The 17778-nt window shown below is 40.1% G+C and overlaps 1 protein-coding gene across 1 annotated transcript in view; it reads right to left on the bottom strand.

Moving 5' to 3' along the window:
• LOC111152167 (LMBR1 domain containing 1) overlaps positions 1 to 15885 on the bottom strand; it is a 154024-nt gene extending 138139 nt beyond the window's left edge. The window contains exons 1-2 of the mRNA XM_022510527.1: positions 15695 to 15885; positions 8379 to 8555 (exon numbers count right to left, since the gene is read on the bottom strand). Of these exons, the coding sequence (XP_022366235.1) occupies positions 8379 to 8555; positions 15695 to 15772 (255 nt within the window). The 5' untranslated portion in view covers positions 15773 to 15885. The remainder of the gene's footprint in view (positions 1 to 8378; positions 8556 to 15694) is intronic.
• Between the last annotated feature and the right edge of the window lie 1893 nt (positions 15886 to 17778).

Genomic DNA, 17778 nt, shown 5'->3' with positions numbered 1-17778 from the left:
AAAAAAAAATGGAACAGTGCTTTTGCCACATGGAAAGCGCTAGAGATGTTTCTGTGCAATAATTGGAAATTTTTTCATCAATGATTCAAGTATCCAAAGAGATATGTACATAATCAAAACTTCAGTTCCTAACAGTTTCTTTAGTTACTATACATGCACAAAACAGAATTTTAAAAAGATTTTTAAGAGGCGCCTGGGTGGCTCCGTCGTTAAGTGTCTGCCTTCGACTCACGTCATGATCCTGGGGTGCTGGGATCGAGCCCCGCATCAGGCTGACAGCTCAGGAGGGAGCCTGCTCCTCCCCCTCCCTCTGCCTGCTGCTCCCCCTACTTGTGCTCACTGGCTCTCTGTCCAAAAAAAAATAAAATAAAATAAAAAAATTTTGAATCTTAACGATTTTTTGAAACAGAATAATTCACCTATTCCTGCACAAGCTACCTTCCAATTTCTAAAATAGTCCCATAAGGTATTAATGTACCCACTGAGAACTACTTCAAGTTAAACTTTAAAATTAAGCAAGACCCCAACCTCAGAAAAAAGTTAAAAGAAGAAAGAATGTAGGTTATTTAAAGCCAAAGATTCACTGACACTTAGAACCTTTTACCCTGCAAGGTTCTTTTGTGTTAAACCAAATATTACAGAAATAAGAAAATATTAACATTACTATTTTAAGCCTAAAAATATGCGTAAAATATACAACATCATTCAAGTACTATTAGTGCATTTGGCTTTTCTACCCTGTCTTGCCTCCAAGGTACATAATATCAAAAGAGCTTAGTTTATGAAACCTTCCTCCATTTACATTTTGAGAACACTATGCCCTTGATACATTTTCTAGACCACGGCCTCCCAAAGTAGAGACCAAAAGAAACTACAGAGTGATTTAAGACCCAAAGGGTTGAAAGAAAAAGAATACTAGAGAATATTAAAGAATATTTCAGATGAAAGGGAAAGAAAATAAATTCTACAGAACACAGATGCAGTGGGTCATGTACGTAAAATTTCCTTTCCTATTCTTCAAGATGACTTTTAGAAATGCTCAGCCCAACCCAAAAGTATTCAACTCTCCTCAATTTCACCTGATATTCTCACCTTAGACCAGTGGCTTTCACTCAGGGGTGACTTCGTCCCCCAGAGGGATTTGGCAATGGAGCCCCAGGAGGTTGGGAGAGTGTTGGTGTACTAGCGGCATCTTGTGGGTAGAGGCAAAGATCTGCTGTCTATGATGCCCAGGACAAAATCCACAACAAAGATGAACCAGCACAAAATGTCAATGGCCAAGAAACAGTGACTTTGAGGTCCCTAAAACAATCTGGAGCCAAAAGACAGGAACTAACTCAACTTACTACCAAATCTAAAACCTACTTCCATCTGTATTCAAATGTCAGTCCTTCCTTCTGCCAAGTACCTATACTCCTATTTATAGTCAATCCTTTCACATTAAGACCTCCACCCTTTTGCTTTCTCAAAAACACTGTACCTGCAATAGTATCTTCTCTTCCCTCTAAAAATTTCTCCTACTCCACTGAATCCTTAAGTAAACAAACCCTGGTAATTTCCACTAAACACAGGGATATACACACAACCACCTCGAATAAAAATACCCCCCTTGACCCCACTTCTTACTCCCTTAGAAAACAGAAGTTCTTGAAAAGTTTTCAGCATTCCCTATCATTCTGTCCACAGTTAACCCACTCCAACCCTAACGCTCCACTGAAATTATTTTCTTGTTCTTTGATCACCACTGACCAAAAACCAGCAGTCACTTCTCTACCCCTCTCACTACACCTCTCAACACCACTTCCAACTCCCTACTTGACACCTCCACTTGAATATTTAGGATAGGACTCTGAAGGTACTTTGTCCAAAATACAGCTCTTTTAACATGACTTAAACATCGTAAACAATTTGGCTCTGTCTTCCTCTTGATCTTAGCTGGTACCAAAGTGCAACCTCCAATGCTACACTTCAGCCAAATAGGCCAAACTCACCTCTGTCTAAAAGCTTCTGTATTTGCTGTTCCCTCTCCCTTTCACTCTGGACCTTCACCTGACTGGTTCTTCCTCATCCAGGTCTTATCTCGAGTAACCTGTTTCAGCAATTTGGCCTTCCTGTGCCCCTATCAGAATTACCCACAACTTAGACTTCCATAGCAATCTGTTATATTTCCTCATAAAACGTATTGCTCTGAAGTCAGCTTGTTTTGTTTACTGTTGGCCTGATCTCACAGAATGTAAGCTCCATGAAAACAGCAGCCTCATTTATTAATCTCCCGCACCCATGGGTGTCAGGTACATTCTACATGCTTATTAGATATTAAGCAAATAAATGTATTTAAGCTGCAGTGAAGAATACAAAGTTCTAAGACACAGTTTGAGAGTACAAATGAGGCAATATTGGAGAGTTAAACCCAGACATCCAACACCAACAGGCCATGAAGAGAGATTAATCATTGGAGGAAGGGATTTAGATATGAACATTTTAGCTGTCAAAACACAAAAGGTTTCAATGCCATATCTTAACTACTAATTTTTTTAAAAAATGTTTACACACTGTATAAAATAAAAAATACTTATTCATGATAATGTCAATTTTTAATTTTTATTGTGACTGGTACATTTTGTGTTATATCATTATCCAAAGTTATTGGTCAACTATATAAGACACTGTAACAAAACACTTACAGCTATTATTTAAGGTTTTTTGTTTTGTTTTGTTTTGTTTTTTAATCTGAAAAGTTAATTGTTTTGTAAAAGAACCAGAAACAAATTATCTGGCTAAAATTATTCACAGTGCCATGTGTAGAGAAAAAAAAATGGAAAACAACTCATGCATTATTACAATATACCCCTGCCATAAGGAGGAAGAGAAAGCAAGGAAGGGAACTAAGACAAAATAGAAAAGTATTGTTTACTACCTGGTTATAGGAAAGCTTGAGCACCCTCCATTCACAATCACTGACATCTGCAATTTCCAAATAATTATATCTTATAAACAAGCCTACAATCATTTAAAGACTTCAAAATAAGGGAGGTGAAAATGGATAAAATGAATACATATATTCATTTAGGAGTAAGAAATGCACATCATAAAAATTAAGATAAAATGTAATTCATTATAGAAAACAGTTATCAACTTGTACATTTCTCCTAAGTACTAAGGAAGGATAGGATAGGTTAAAGCTATTATGGCATACTTTTACTCTACTATGACTAAACTTACAATTGTGGTATGAAGTCTGAAGAACTAATTCTTAAACATTTGTATTTGTCTTTCTTTCACTAAATACCTCAAGAAATTTCATCAGTAACTCTTTGGAGAAAATACTTTCTACAAATTATTAGGAAAAAGTTTTTTAAAAGTCTAGTCAGTTCTACTTTTAAGCATTAACAAAGATGCCCTTCAAATGAAAACTCATGAATTTCACTAGTCCCCCAGCCTCCCACCTAAAAAAACAAAGAGAAAGAAAGGGAAGAAATGTTTTAAGATACCAAGGAAAAAAGCATCAAAGTATTGGGGGGCAAAAACTGATATATTATCTCAGCTCTAAAGTAACTAAAAATAGAACAAAATAGAGATAAGTAAATGCAAAGTAGAAAAAAAGAGAACATAAAATTAATAAATAATCTGATAATCAAAGAAAGAAGTCTGTAATAAGTGGAGAAAAAAAAACTAACATTTTTCTCTTGTAATTACTGGTACCACATTTACATTAAGCAAATATAAAATAAGCACATTAACTACAGTTATGCATTTTCTTCTCTTAGGAAACAGTTAATAAAACAAGTGCCCTAATTTTTTACAAGTTAATAGTTTTGCTTTCGTAGTGGGTGAATTCTCAAACTCTTGCTCAAACCAGTAGACTGCATCTCACAAACTAAAAAACAAAAATTAGTACCCAGTGTCTATTAATTTAAGCATAGTCCCAAACAACTACATAATCTAAGAGAAAGTTCAAAATTTCATGAAAATAATTAAAAATTTTAAGAAAACATATTCCCCTACAAAATCTAAACAAACCAAATATTATAAATTCAAAACTAAGAAATCTCCTATTCAAGCAATAATTATATAAGGGATAATACAACTTCTATATCAGATATATCTATGTCTGTATCTTTATAGTACCCACTGAGAATATATATATATATATATATATATATATATATATATAAAATCTAGTGAACAAGGAGTTCTGAAGCCAGACTGCAGAGTTTCAAATCTTGGCTATAGCTCTTACAGGCTATATGACCTTAAACAGGTTACTTTACCTCTCCAGACTTTGGTTTCTTGTCCGTAAAAACATGGGTAATACTATACCTCACAGGGTTGTTTGGGAGGTTAAAGAGTGGTAATATATTATTAACCATTGAGAACAGGATCTGACACAGTAAATATTCAATAGATGTTAATTATTATCTTCATACAGCACTTGGCACATGCTAAGTGCTCAATTAACACTTGCTAAATAAATGAGTTGACTGGGGTGCCTGGGTGGCTAAGTTGGGTAAGCACCTGACTTGGGCTCAGGGTCATGATCTCAGGATCCTGGGACTGAACCCGGCATTTCAGGCTGTGTGTTCAGTGGGTCAGTTTGTTCTCTTCCCTTTCCCTCTGCCCCCCCCCATTGCTCATGCTCCCAGAAAGGGAAGTTACGTGCACTCTCTCTCTAATAAATGAAATCTTTTAAAAATAAATAAATAAGTAAATAAGTAACCTACAGTAAATAACTAGTTTTCACAGCAATCATAATATATCTAAACCTAACTACAAAAATGTTTTCAAATTTTTTAAGTCCGGGGCATCTGGGTGGTTCAGTGGGTTAGAGCCTCTGCCTTCAGCTCAGGTCATGATGCCAGGGTCCTGGGATCAAGCCCTGCATTAGGCTCTCTACTCAGCTAGGAGCCTGCTTCCCCCTCTCTCCCTCTCTCTGCCTACTTCTCTGCCTACTTGTGATCTCTGCCAGATAAATAAATAAAATCTTAAAAAAAAATTTAAGTCCAACTGGCTCAATTCAGGAACTTATTTTGGAAGCATGCAACACTGAGTTATCTGAAATAATATTTCATTCAAGTATTTAAGTATCTACTTTGTGCTAAACACCTGGGATACATCAATAAAGAAGACACAGTTCCTGCATCAAGAAACTTAAAACTGTTGGGCGCCCAGTTAGTTAAGCAACTGCTTTCAGCTCAGGTCATGATCCCAGAGCACCCGGATCGAGTCCTGCATTAGGCTCCCTGCTTCATGGGGAGTCTGCTTCTCACTCTGACATTCTCCTCTCTCATGCTCTCTCTCAAATAAATAAATAAAATCTTATTTAAAAAAGGAAACTTAAGCTATTAAGAAACTTAAAAATGGCTGCTGGGAAGATGGTGGAGTAGGAGGACCCTGCACTCACCTCTTGCCACATGGCCATCTAGAGAACACCCACATGAGCATAAATAACCCAGAAAGTAACCGGAAAACTGGTAGAACAGACTCTCTGCAGCCTGACATAGACAAGAGGCCACAATGAAGCAGATCCACCCCCTCTGATCATTCCTGGCAAGATCTCCTCAAAAGTAGTGCCACAAGCTTGGCAGTGTGTGCGCAGTCCAGACAACGGTAGGCACCACCCCAAAGTGAGTCCTGCTCCAGGGAGAGGGGAGGATAACCACACACCAGTCTGACTATGAGCCCAATAGTGGGCTGGGGGCAGGCAGCTGGTCTAACTGCAGGCCCCACCCACCAACAAAAGCTTCCCTGGGGCGGGGGTGGGGGGGGGACAACAACACAGGGAAAGTGCCTGCAGTTTGGTGCTACTTCATCTATGGTAAATGCCTGGTCTTACTCAATTCAAGCCCAAGGCAGCCCCAGACTGGACCACTAACACAACTGGCACCAGACTCTGCCCACAATAGGCAGAGAGCCATTGCAGGCTGAACTGAAGGCAAACACAGCTCCACCACAACAGCAGGACATCTCTGTACACACATCAGAGACTCCCCTGAAGCGCCATTTTCTGGTGAAAAGGAGACATTACACTGCAGAACCTCTTCTTCATGAAGCCACTACTCTCAAGTGAGGGAGACATAGCTAACTTTCCTAACACACAGAAATAGAGACAGCAATAGACAAAATAAGGAGACAGAGGAATGTGTCCCAAATTAAAGAGTGGAACAAAATAAGAGCAAGAGACCTAAGTGAAATGGAGATGAGTAATATGTCTGATAGTGAATTTAAAGTAATACTCATAAAGATACTCGCTAGAATTGAGAAAGGAGTGCAGAACCTCCATAAGATCCTCTACTAAGAGACGGCAGACGTAAAAAAGAACCAATAAGAGCTATGGGATTCACTAAATGAAAATAAAAATAGACCACCTGGAATAAATAGCAAAAAAGAGGAAGTAGAAGAACAGCAACCACCTGGAGAACAGAGTAATGGAAAGTAATCAAGCTGAGCAGATGGGAAGGGAGGAAAAAATACACAAAATGAGAACAGATCCAGGGAGCTCAGCAACACTGTCAAGCATAACAGTTGCAAGATAGGGATCCCAGAAGGTGAAAAGCAAGAAAAGGGGGCAGAAGATTTTGTGAGGAAATAATAGCTGAAAACTTTCTGAATCTGGGGAAGGAAAGAGAAATCCAGATCTGTGAAGTCCCCAACAAAACCAACCCAAAGAGTTCTACACCAAGACACAAAGTAAATAAGATGGCTAATAGTAGTGACAAAAAGAATTTTCAAAGCAGCAAGAGAAAGGAAAACAGTGACATACAAGGGAAACCCCATATGACTATCAGTGGGTTTTTCAGCTGAAACTCTGCAGGCCAAAAGGAAGCAGCATGATAAATTCCAAGTTTTAAAAGGTAAAAATCTACAGCCAAGAATACTCTATCCAGGAAGGCTTTCATTTAGAATAGAAGGAGAGAGTTTCCCAGAAAAACAAAAGTTAAAAGCAAAGCGAGCCATGTCTCTGTCACACACAATACCATCAGCCTGTGGATCCCAAATTCATAGTCCAGCCACCCTCCTGCCCGAGTCAGCATGCACAGCCTGCCACCTGATCAATGCCAAGTCAGCATACCTTCACTTCACATTGCCAAGAACTCAAACTGGCACTCTTCCCCTCAAATTTCAGTCCCTGTGCTCAAGTCTGTGCACAAAAGGTGGCATAATTATAACAGCAGAATGAAGCAACCCAAAACAGGGGTACTACTTATGTGGAATGTATGATGGATAAAAGGAGTGTGCTAGGCTGAGAACATCTCCAACAAGCACATCAAAGAACAATACACACAGTATGATTCTGGTTAGTAAAAGAAACAAACCTGGGAAAAATAAAACAAGATGAAATCAGAGAGGGAGACAAACCGTAAGAGACTCTTAAGCATAGGAAACAAACTGAGGGTTGCTGGAGGGGAGGGGAGTGGGCAGATGGGGTAGCTGGGTGATGGGCATTAAGAAGGGCACATGATGGGGCACCTGGGTGGCTCAGTGGGTTAAGCCTCTGCCTTCGGCTCAGGTCATGATCTCAGGATCCTGGGATTGAGTCCCGCATCAGGCTCCCTTCCCCCTCGCCCTCTGCTGCTCCCCTCACTTGTGCTCTCTCTCCTTCTCTCACTGTCAAATAAATAAATTCTAAAAAAAAAAAAAAAGGCACATGATATAATGATCACTGGGTGTTCTATGCAAGTGATGAAATCACTAAACTCTATCTCTGAAACTAATAATACACTATATATTAATTGAATTTAAATAAAAAAAGGAAACCCCCCCAAAAAAGAAACTTAAAAATATGTTAATTGAAAGGGAGCACAGAAACCTTCCAGTTCAACACCCTTCATTTTAAAAATGAAAAACCTGAAGTCCAGAAAACTTAACTAATTTAGCCAAAGATACAGCCTAGACAGTAAAAAGTCAAGACTAGAAGTCACATCTTGTAACTCCCAGCTAGCTTAGTGGTCTTTTCCGCATACCATACTGAATCAAAGTACTCGATATGAAACAGATTGAGAGTTTGATCCACCACTAACAAAAGCCCTACTAAATTATTTATTTTACTGCATTAATGTAAATCAACTCAAACTTCAAGGGAGCTATGAGAGACACAAAAATAAACTATTGCAATTACTTAATATATTTTCAGATCAACAAAAGGGATTCTTCACATTTGGAGGGTTGGTGAATTAATAGTTCTTAAGTCAATTAACAGTTTGTTTCTAGTCTTCCATGATGGTTGTCCCACTCTCAGTTTCTATGCTGCATTTCCACTTGCATTCGTTCCCTGGAGACAACAATAAAAGCACAATATATACTGGACTGCTAAACTTAAACACTTAATTGCCAAGAACTTGAAAGGAGGAAAAAAAATCACATAGTATGACAGTAATTACCTTAAATGTACCATTTTGATTTTTCATGTAAGAAACCAAAAATATATCCACTGGTAGAAGTGCTGATGTGATAAGTGCAATCGCCAGAGAAAAAATTGCTGTTATGGTGGAGACAACTTCACTTTCCCGCTGACTCTGGTATTTACGAACATATATCCAACAGAATGCCAAAATAGCCTGAAAGAGAACAGAAAGAAATGTTTCGTTACTGCCTTATGTATTCTCTACACAGAGGACAGTATGTGTTTGAAAGTTTCCAATGGGAAACTGTCAAATGAAGGTTCTTTTAGATATGTAAGGAAGGTGTACTACCTCTTATAAACTGGTGCAAGATTTATAAATTTTCAAAGCCCAATTCATGAAAGCAGCACAACTTCACTTAGATGCAAAGACACATACACACACAAAAGTTATTGATAACAATGCTCCATTACATATATCCTCATTGAACCTCATTAATGTTTTCATGCAACATCATAGTTTTAATTAGTTTTGAATAGTTTTTACCTACAGATTTCTCCAACCTAAGAGAATATAACTTGAAGTGAAATTAACTTCTGACCCATTTTGACAGTTTAAGAATACCACTCAGCTAAAGATTAACTGCCCATAATCACCATGCAATTAACACATTATACTACAATTCAAATTTTAAAGGACCTTAAACAAAGAAAAGTGAACATTTAAAATAAGTACACATGCACTGCAAGGAATTTTCCAGCGATAAAAATACACTCAGTTGGGGGCGCCTGGGTGGCTCAGCGGGTTGAAGTGTCTGCCTTCGGCTCAGGTCGTGATCCCAGGGTCCTGGGATCGAGCCCCGCGTCGGGCTCTCTGCTTGGCAGGGAGCCTGCTTCCTTCTCTCTCTCTCTCTGCCTGCCTCTCTGCCTACTTGTGATCTCTGTCTGTCAAATAAATAAATAAAATCTAAAAAAAAAAAAAAAAATACACTCAGTTGTATTAAGGATGACAACCTCTAATCCACCAGGTACTCTTAATAGTTACCAATGCCTTTCTAATGACTAACACGGAGTATAGGACTTTACTCGCAATTCTCCAACTTTAGGGAGTATCAAAATCATGTGGAGGGCTTATTATAGTAGAGAATGCTGGGACCCACACCCAGTTTCAGATTCAGGGGTTTGGAGCAGGCCCAGAAAATCTGTATTTGTAACAGCCTTACCAGGTAAGGCTGCTACTGATCCAGGAACTACATTTTAAAAAGCTCTGCTCTACTCAAATTTAGGGAATTGCAGATAGGTACTAATCAGTAATTCTTAGCCTAGGTTGTGTAACAATCACCTGAGCAGTTTTTAAATACCCTTAACATGGGCGCCTGGGTGGCTCAGTGGGTTAAGCCGCTGCCTTCGGCTCAGGTCATGATCTCGGGGTCCTGGGATCGAGTCCCGCATCGGGCTCTCTGCTCAGCAGGGAGCCTGCTTCCCTCTCTCTCTCTCTGCCTGCCTGTCTACTTGTGATCTCTCTCTGTCAAATAAATAAATAAAAAATCTTTAAAAATAAATAAATAAATAAATAAATAAATAAATAAATACCCTTAACGCCATCCCCACAAACCAATTCAGAGTGAAGCTCCTCCAAGCAACAGCACTTTAAAAGCCTGAGGAGGGGCACTGGAGTGGCTCAGTCAGTTAAGCGACTGCCTTAGGCTCAAGTCATGATCCTGGATTCTGGGATCTAGCCCCATGTTGGGCTCCCCGCTCAGCGGGGAGTCCACTTCTCCCTCTGTCCCCACCCCCCACCACCCCTGCTCATGTTCTCTCTCTCTCTCTTTCTCAAATAAATAAAATCTTAAATATATAAGAAGTAAAACTAAAAAAGCCTGAGGATTCTAATCTGAGCCAAACTTGAGAACCACCGCTATTTGTTTCCCATTTTATTGAAGTATAGTTTACACACAATGTTACATTAGTTTCAAGCCTACAACATAGTGATTCCACAATTCTACTCCCTATGCCATGCTCACAAGTGTAGCTACCAACTGTCACCACACATTACTACAGTATCACTGACTCCCATGCTGTACCTTTCATCCTCACGACTTACTCATTCCATAACTGGAAGCCTGTACCTCCCACTCCCCTTCACCCATTTTGTTCATCCCCTCCCCTCCGGCAGCCTACAGTTTGTTCTCTGTATTTATGGCTGTTTCTGTTTTTTTGTTTTGCTTTTTATTTTGCAAGTGAACTCATATGGTATTTGTCTTTCTTTCTGACTTATTTCACGCCTCGGGTTCATCCATGTTGTGGCAAATGACAGTGGAATATTACTTAGCCATAAGAGAGAACCATTGCTTTAAATAAACTCTATTAAGAGCTCTGAGATAAAAGTATGGTTTTGTCCTTTCACTCTTGAACAGATTCAATTGTTACTTCCTTTGTGGGTATCCTAGTTCAGGAGCAACTAACAACAGCAGCTAATTTGTTTCACAGCTTCCAAATTCCCCTACCACAATCAAGATGTAAGAACAGTTCTACCACCACAGAAAAATCCCCTTTGCCCCTGTGTAGTTAACCCCTCTCTCTACTCTCCACCCTTGATGACCACTATTATCTGTCCCTATAACTTCTGCCTTTTCCAGAATGTCATAATGTACTTATATAGCGTATCGTCTTCTGAGTCTTCCTATATAGCTTCTTTCACTTAAGATAATATATTTTAGATCTATCTAGGTTGTTTCATGTAATTCCTTCATATTACTAACATTTCAGCTGGTGTCAGAACAGCAGGAAAAAATAAAGTAAGAACAGACTGTAGACTTTGGAACCTGATGTCGGAAGAAAAAAAAGACCTAGGTTCAACTTCTGTCTACTTACTAATTTATTTTAGTTTGGGGAAGTTATTTTCTCATATATTTATATTAATATTTTAATGGATTTTTTAAATGAATTCACAAATATTTAAAACATTCCTCAAATTATTCTGAAGGCACTGGAAGCTGAACTTAATCATTCTATCCTTAGCAGAACCTGACACATAGTATTCAATAATTTTTTTGATGGATTTCAAAAAGATCTGCACTTCTACAAAGTTTAAAGTGATAGGTATTACTGCAGAAGAAGCTGTTTGCCAATACCAGGCAGACAAGCAGGGAAAGGGCAACCAGCCAAAATACTTAAGCCAAAGGATCCTGAACTTTTTGGTCTCACAATCCCTTTATATTTTTAAAACTGAGAACCCCAAAGAGCTTTTTGTTTATATGTTAAATCTATCAGTAGTTACTGTATTATAAAATAAAACAAATGTCATCATCTATAAAATAGTAATAAGAATACTTCATAGCAGGTTATAAGTATTAAATAAGATGTAAAGAGTTTATAGCACAGTGCCTGGCCACAGTAACTGCTTCCCAAATAGCAACTGTCATATGAATTGCATATGTCCATATATATGAACCAAATGTCATATGAAAGAACATCTTAGGAGCATTTCATAAAAGAAATATGTAATTTTGCTAACAATCATAAAGAAAGGTTTAGAGCAAGCCCAAGCCCCTCCCACAAAATTTTAATTTAATTGGCCTGCGTATTAGGATTTTTAAAAACTCCCTAGTTGGTTTTGATGAGCAGTCAAGGTTGACGACTAAGGGCAGAGGTAGGAATGAGAATAGATGTTTCTTAAACTAATGAGCATATATACTGCCTGGGATCTTGTTAAACTGCAGATTCTGATTCAGGGAGGCTAGGGTCTTACATTTACTATTTCTAACAAGTTCCCAAGTGATGATCACTTTAAGTAACAAGAATGAACTTGCTTTACAGTAATGAAGACTCTGTCTTATATAGCAAAAGGGAATGTAATTGAGGGGAATGTAATTGGGGACTTAGGAAGAAACCCTTAGATTTCGTAAAAGAGACAAAGTTAGATTATAGAATTGGGAGGACCAAACCTAACCATTTCCCATGTGGCAGAAGACACTGTATAGTCCACTCTGTTCGCCCAGGATCATTCAAGTAGTCAATCTTAGTGTTCTGATTCTTTAGTAGATCACTGGCAGCAGTTCTCAAAGTGTGAAGTCCTCCAACCCCTAGCATTCCCAGAACCTTTTCCAGGGATTTACAAATTGAAAACGATGCTCATAATACTAAAAAGTCATTTGCCTTTTTCATTATGTTGACACCTGCACGCATGCTGCATAAGTCAGTGGTAAAACTGCTGACAAATCAAGCATGAATCAAGACAATGGCACCAAATTGTGCCAGTAGTTATTTATATACTTCACCACCACACACACACACACACACACACACACACGACTTAAGACTGATCTTAATGAAGCAGTAAAAATTAACTTTATTGAACTTCAACCCTTGAATCTTTTCAATACTCCATGGGAGAAATGGTGAAGTATGCATTGGAGTTCTCCAGCTGCACAGCAAGGTGTGATGGCTGTCTCCAGGAAAAGCACTACCAAAGCCACATAAGACATTCTATTCAAGGAATATCACTTTTAAGTACAAGTGATTATGGTTATTCAGACTTGGATATCTCGCATATTTTGTTGAAATGAACAATGGGAACCTATCATTTCACAAAAAACAACTGACAGTATCCGTGCCCAATGATAAAATTTCCCAATGATAAAATTTCAACCTTTCAATGAAACTCAGAATTTTGGAAAACTTGTATCCATGATGGCAAGGCTGACAGTTTCTCAATACTTATTTCTGGGATATTTCTTCTGACAAGATCAGTAATATAATGAATGGGATATTTTGTTATTATGTAATGAAATATATCCATATTTGGAATATCTGCATAACTCAGTGAACCAGATTTTCTAAATAATCAATGCTTCGTGTTATAAAACCATGCATGGGCAAAAGATCCAAAGTGCAACATGGACGAACAAATTTTAACGTAACAGAATGAAAAGTTTAATGATAGGGTTTCAGATTCCATTATTTCAACTAACCTTTAGAAAGTTTCCAGTTACTGAGTTTTGGTGTAGTACTTGACAACATCCACAGTTACCTAAAAATTACTCCTCTGCTTCCAAGTACATACCACTAACATAGGATATTTTTCATTTATTTCAACCAAAACACTCAAAAAACTGAATATACAAGCAGACATGAGAATCTAATCTCTCTTCTAATACACCAGGAATTAAAGAAATTTGCAGAAAATTAAATAGCCCTTATTACTAATTTTTTCTGCTCCAACATCTAGTTTCAAACTCCTTAATTCCCCTCTCATTTTCTCTTTTCCTTCTATACTATCACCAACTTCAGTACCTTCCCTTCTTCATCTATCCAAAGTTTACCTCAATTCCACTTCCTTCCACATTGCTCTCTATTCTCTGAAGTCCTAGCTCATTTATAAAATCATACTTTGGTTTTCAGTACTTAAAATACCTGTTTTAATAATTTTTGTTCTCGGGGTGCCTGGGTGGCATAGTCAGTTAAGCGTCTCGCCCGCTCTTAGTTTCAGCTATGGTTGGGATTTCATGATTTCAGGGTCATGGGATCTAGCAGGGCATGGGGATCCACACTCCCATACTCGGCGGGAAGTCTTCTTGGAGTTTCTCTCTCCCTCTCCCTCTGCGCTCTGCCCCCAACCAAATAAATAAATAAATAAATAAATCTTTTAAGAAAAAGTAATTTTTGTTTTCCCATTATCTTCAGGCTCCTTTTTTTTTTTTTTTCAAGATTTTATTTATTTATTTGACAGACAGATCACAAGTAGGCAGAGAGGCAGGCAGAGAGAGGAAGGAAAGCAGGCTCCCTGCTGAGCAGAGTGCCCGATTTGGGGCTCGATCCCAGGACCCTGAGATGATGACCTGAGCTGAAGGCAGAGGCTTTAACCCACTGAGCCACCCAGGTGCCCCTCTTCAGGCTCTCTTAAAGGCCATTTTGTTTCCATCCTCCCACAGTTTATAGCACAACTCACAGACATTAAACATTTATTAACTGATAACTGCCAAGCTATTCCCACTAGATTTTGATACTCATTACATACTCATTTGTTTTTTCCTAAACCAACTGAATATAATGGCCTGAAAAGTGACCTCCTCAAGTACAGGACTGGATGGGCTTTGGGGCCAAGGCCAGCCACCCTTTACTGTTCCCATTTTCTCCACCAAGAGGAGTAAAGTATGCTGCAGTGTAAAGGCAGTATTATTTTCTGGGAGAGTGTTGGTAGCAAGAGATAACTTTCCAGAAGTTTCATACTTTTTTTTTTTTTTTTTTTTTTTTTGGCAGGAGTAAAGTTTCTGCTGAAACATTTACCAGCAAAACACACCACTTACTACCTAGGTTGCAGACACTGCAGTGGAACCTAACAAATACAAGCCTTGATTTCCAAAACTGAAGTTACTGGGTTTGGCGGTTGATTCTGTTTTTTTGTTTCAGTAATGCAAAGCAGCAAAATACTTTGGGTCACAATGCTACAACAGGACAGGATAAAGACAATGAAGAAAGAGGGTGAGAATGGGGAGGGGTACGGAAAAAAATAAACTGAACCCCCAAATAAAATAAATCCAAGGGTTTTAATATGAGACAAGGAAGTAAAAACTAGGCCATTGGGGCTACTGAGGCCCACGTTTTGATCACTAGATAAACAGAATTAAGATGGTAGGGAAAGAAAGCACCTGAGTTCTGAAAGGCTGTTGCATATACACCCTGATACTGGCAGTAAAGAGGGCTACAGATCTCCCCTGCGTAAATTTTTACATCCATCAAAAAGACTCGAAAGGAATGTGAAACCTGCAAGTCAGAACACCTCACGTCATCAAGGCAGAATCGCACAATGGGTAGAGAAGGTTGGAGACTCGATAACCCCAGGGGTAAGGAACACGGACAAAACCCATTTAGAGAAGCAAAGAGTCCCCCCTCCTGCTCAAGGCCAGCGGCTACTTAACTTGCAAAGATCAGGCGCTGCTGCCCCACACCTCGTGCTCACGTCTCATTTGGGGACTAGAGGCCACTTCTCCCTTCTCAACCCCCAGGGTCTCCACCATCCCCAAACTCCACCCGTCCCGGTGCCCTGGTCAGGGATAAGGCCAAGAGTTTCGAGAACGGAAATCTGCAACATTAGACGTCATCAGGGAAAAGACAGGAAAGGCGGCCGGAAATCAGTGAATCAGTGCCTCCCTTCCCCACTCGCAGGGCAGCCCCCGCCCCGGAACAGAGGAGCGGCACCCCCCCCACCGCGCCCCTCCGCCACAGTCCAAACTAAAACGGGGGCGGGGCGGAATGAGGAGGGTCTCCCGGGCCCGGAAAGGCCAGCTACAGGGCCGGCCCCTCCCTCTCCTCCACCAGTCCAAACACTGGGATAACTACGAGTACCTCCCCTACCAGTAGTAAGAGGCCGAATATGCACCAGCCGATCACCAGCTCCGCCGAAGCCGCGCCACCAGGCGCCGCCGCCGCCATCTTCACTTCCGGCCCCGACTCCTCGGGCAAAGGGGGGGGGGGAAGGGGAGGGGGAAAGGGGAAAGAGTGCGAAGGACTCAGCGCCCGGGCACCCTAAAGGTTAAAGGGCCTGAGGGGGCGGAGCAAGTAGTTGCCAAGGAGACCCAGCCCTCGAGCGTCCCCTGGCGTTGAGCCGGGCAGGGGCGGGGCGCGCCCGCGACGCCGTGACGTCACCGCGCTGCCTGCTCCGGAGGTGTTGAGAAGGCACTATGCGAGGGTGGTGTTTTACAGCACAGCAGCCTCGTTGGAATAGTTGAATCCGACTAAGCTGATGGACTGGAAAAGTGAGGGGACTCCACAAGGGCCTGGATTGGTTTTTTTCTAGAAATTCAGGCCAACATTAAGGATTTTTGACTTCCTCCTGGAAAGGAAGTTCAGCCCTGATGTCTAAGACAGAATGATCCATGTAGTTGCACAGCTCACTAGGTTGCAGGAATGGACATCTGAAGAAAAAACAAATGACTTTATAATCTGCTGGCATTGGGGCCCAACCTGAGTAACTATTTGGCTGGACGTTGCCTTAGCACATCATGTTGTAGCCTTTTTACTTAGCGCTCTACATACCTGTGAATTTCAGTAATGACTTTGTGAACATATTCATGGTGAAATTGCAGGCTTTCTAATATTCATAAATTAACAAAACTGTGCGGTAGGCCGTAATGAGGCAACGGCATAGATAGTTCCTGGGATAGCTTGCCTGGGTTTCCTGGAGTGGGGGTACTTAACCACTGGGGCGGTATTTAACCACTAAGTTGAAAAAACATAACTTGTAAATCAAAACAGAACTTCGAGTGAATCCTACCTTTACGATGCATCTTTACGATGCATTATGTGGTGGCATTAGGTGCCTAAGACCTACTTGTAGCTGAATCCTGAAGTAGGAAAAGAAGAGGGAAGAAGGGAAAAGGAAAGAAGGAAATAGAGGAAAGAACGATTTTAACATGAATTGGTGCCATCATCAACTGGCTTCATGTTCTCTGGACCTACAAATGTTTGATCATGACTTTCTTCTGTGGAACATTCATTTCTCTGGTAACCTCTTTCCTATAGTTTCCTTCAAGTGCATAGAGACATCTCTAATCCAAGTGGTCACTTAGATTATTTCACCAGTTGTCAGGCATAATGTGGTACTTCTTTGTTTAAGATTTTATTTTAAGTAATCTCTGTGCCCAATGTGGGGCTCAGAGGTCAAGAGTAGCATGCTCTATCAACTGAGCCAGCCAGGCAACGCTGTGGAGATATTCTGCCTCTTTCTGCTAGTCTCCTAATCCTCTCTTAGGGGCTCCCTTGGCTAGAAGGAGAGGTCTAAGACAACCCCAGACCAGGGTTCTCCCTATTCCCCCATGGCCCTAATCCCCCCTATCGGAAATGATTGGGCATACCTTGCATAACAACGTTTGGAAGCACATGCCAGTCTCAGTGTTGCTGTAGTCTCCGGCTTCTACCATCAAAGCAATCGGTGAGCCTGGTGGTAGGTATTAAGGAGGGCATGTATTGCATGGAAAGCTGGGTGTGGTGCATAAACAGTGAATCTTGGAACACTGAAAAAATTAAATTATTTTTTTTTTTAAAAAGCAATCAGCCCTTCTTGGATATTCCAGAAGGAGTAAGCCTGCACTCCACAGTTTGCTGTACTTTTCCCAGGCCTGAGTCAAGTACAATCCCTCTGTATCTCTCAATTGTGGGAAACATATTTCAAAATCTCCAAGTGGCTCCCATGAGACCACCCTTACTAGTCTAAGTTTTAGATGGGAACATCCTAGCCCAATGTTTCCACACCCTCAAACGCACACTGTTCCTTGTGGTTAAAGGTAGAAAATCCACAAACCAGGAGGAACAAATCTCATGAAAGAAATCTCTTCAAAGGAAGGAAGGAAGGGGAAAAGGAAGAGAAAGAAAGAAAAGAGAAGAAAAAAAAATCTCTTCAATTTTTCTTCTCTCTATTCCAATCCATCTACTGACATTTT

The sequence above is a fragment of the Enhydra lutris genome, unplaced genomic scaffold (genome assembly GCF_002288905.1).
Source record: "Enhydra lutris kenyoni isolate GAN:26980312 unplaced genomic scaffold, ASM228890v2 scaffoldscaffold28, whole genome shotgun sequence".
Classification (NCBI taxonomy): Eukaryota; Metazoa; Chordata; class Mammalia; order Carnivora; family Mustelidae; genus Enhydra; species Enhydra lutris.
This window is presented reverse-complemented; position numbering and strand designations above follow the sequence as displayed.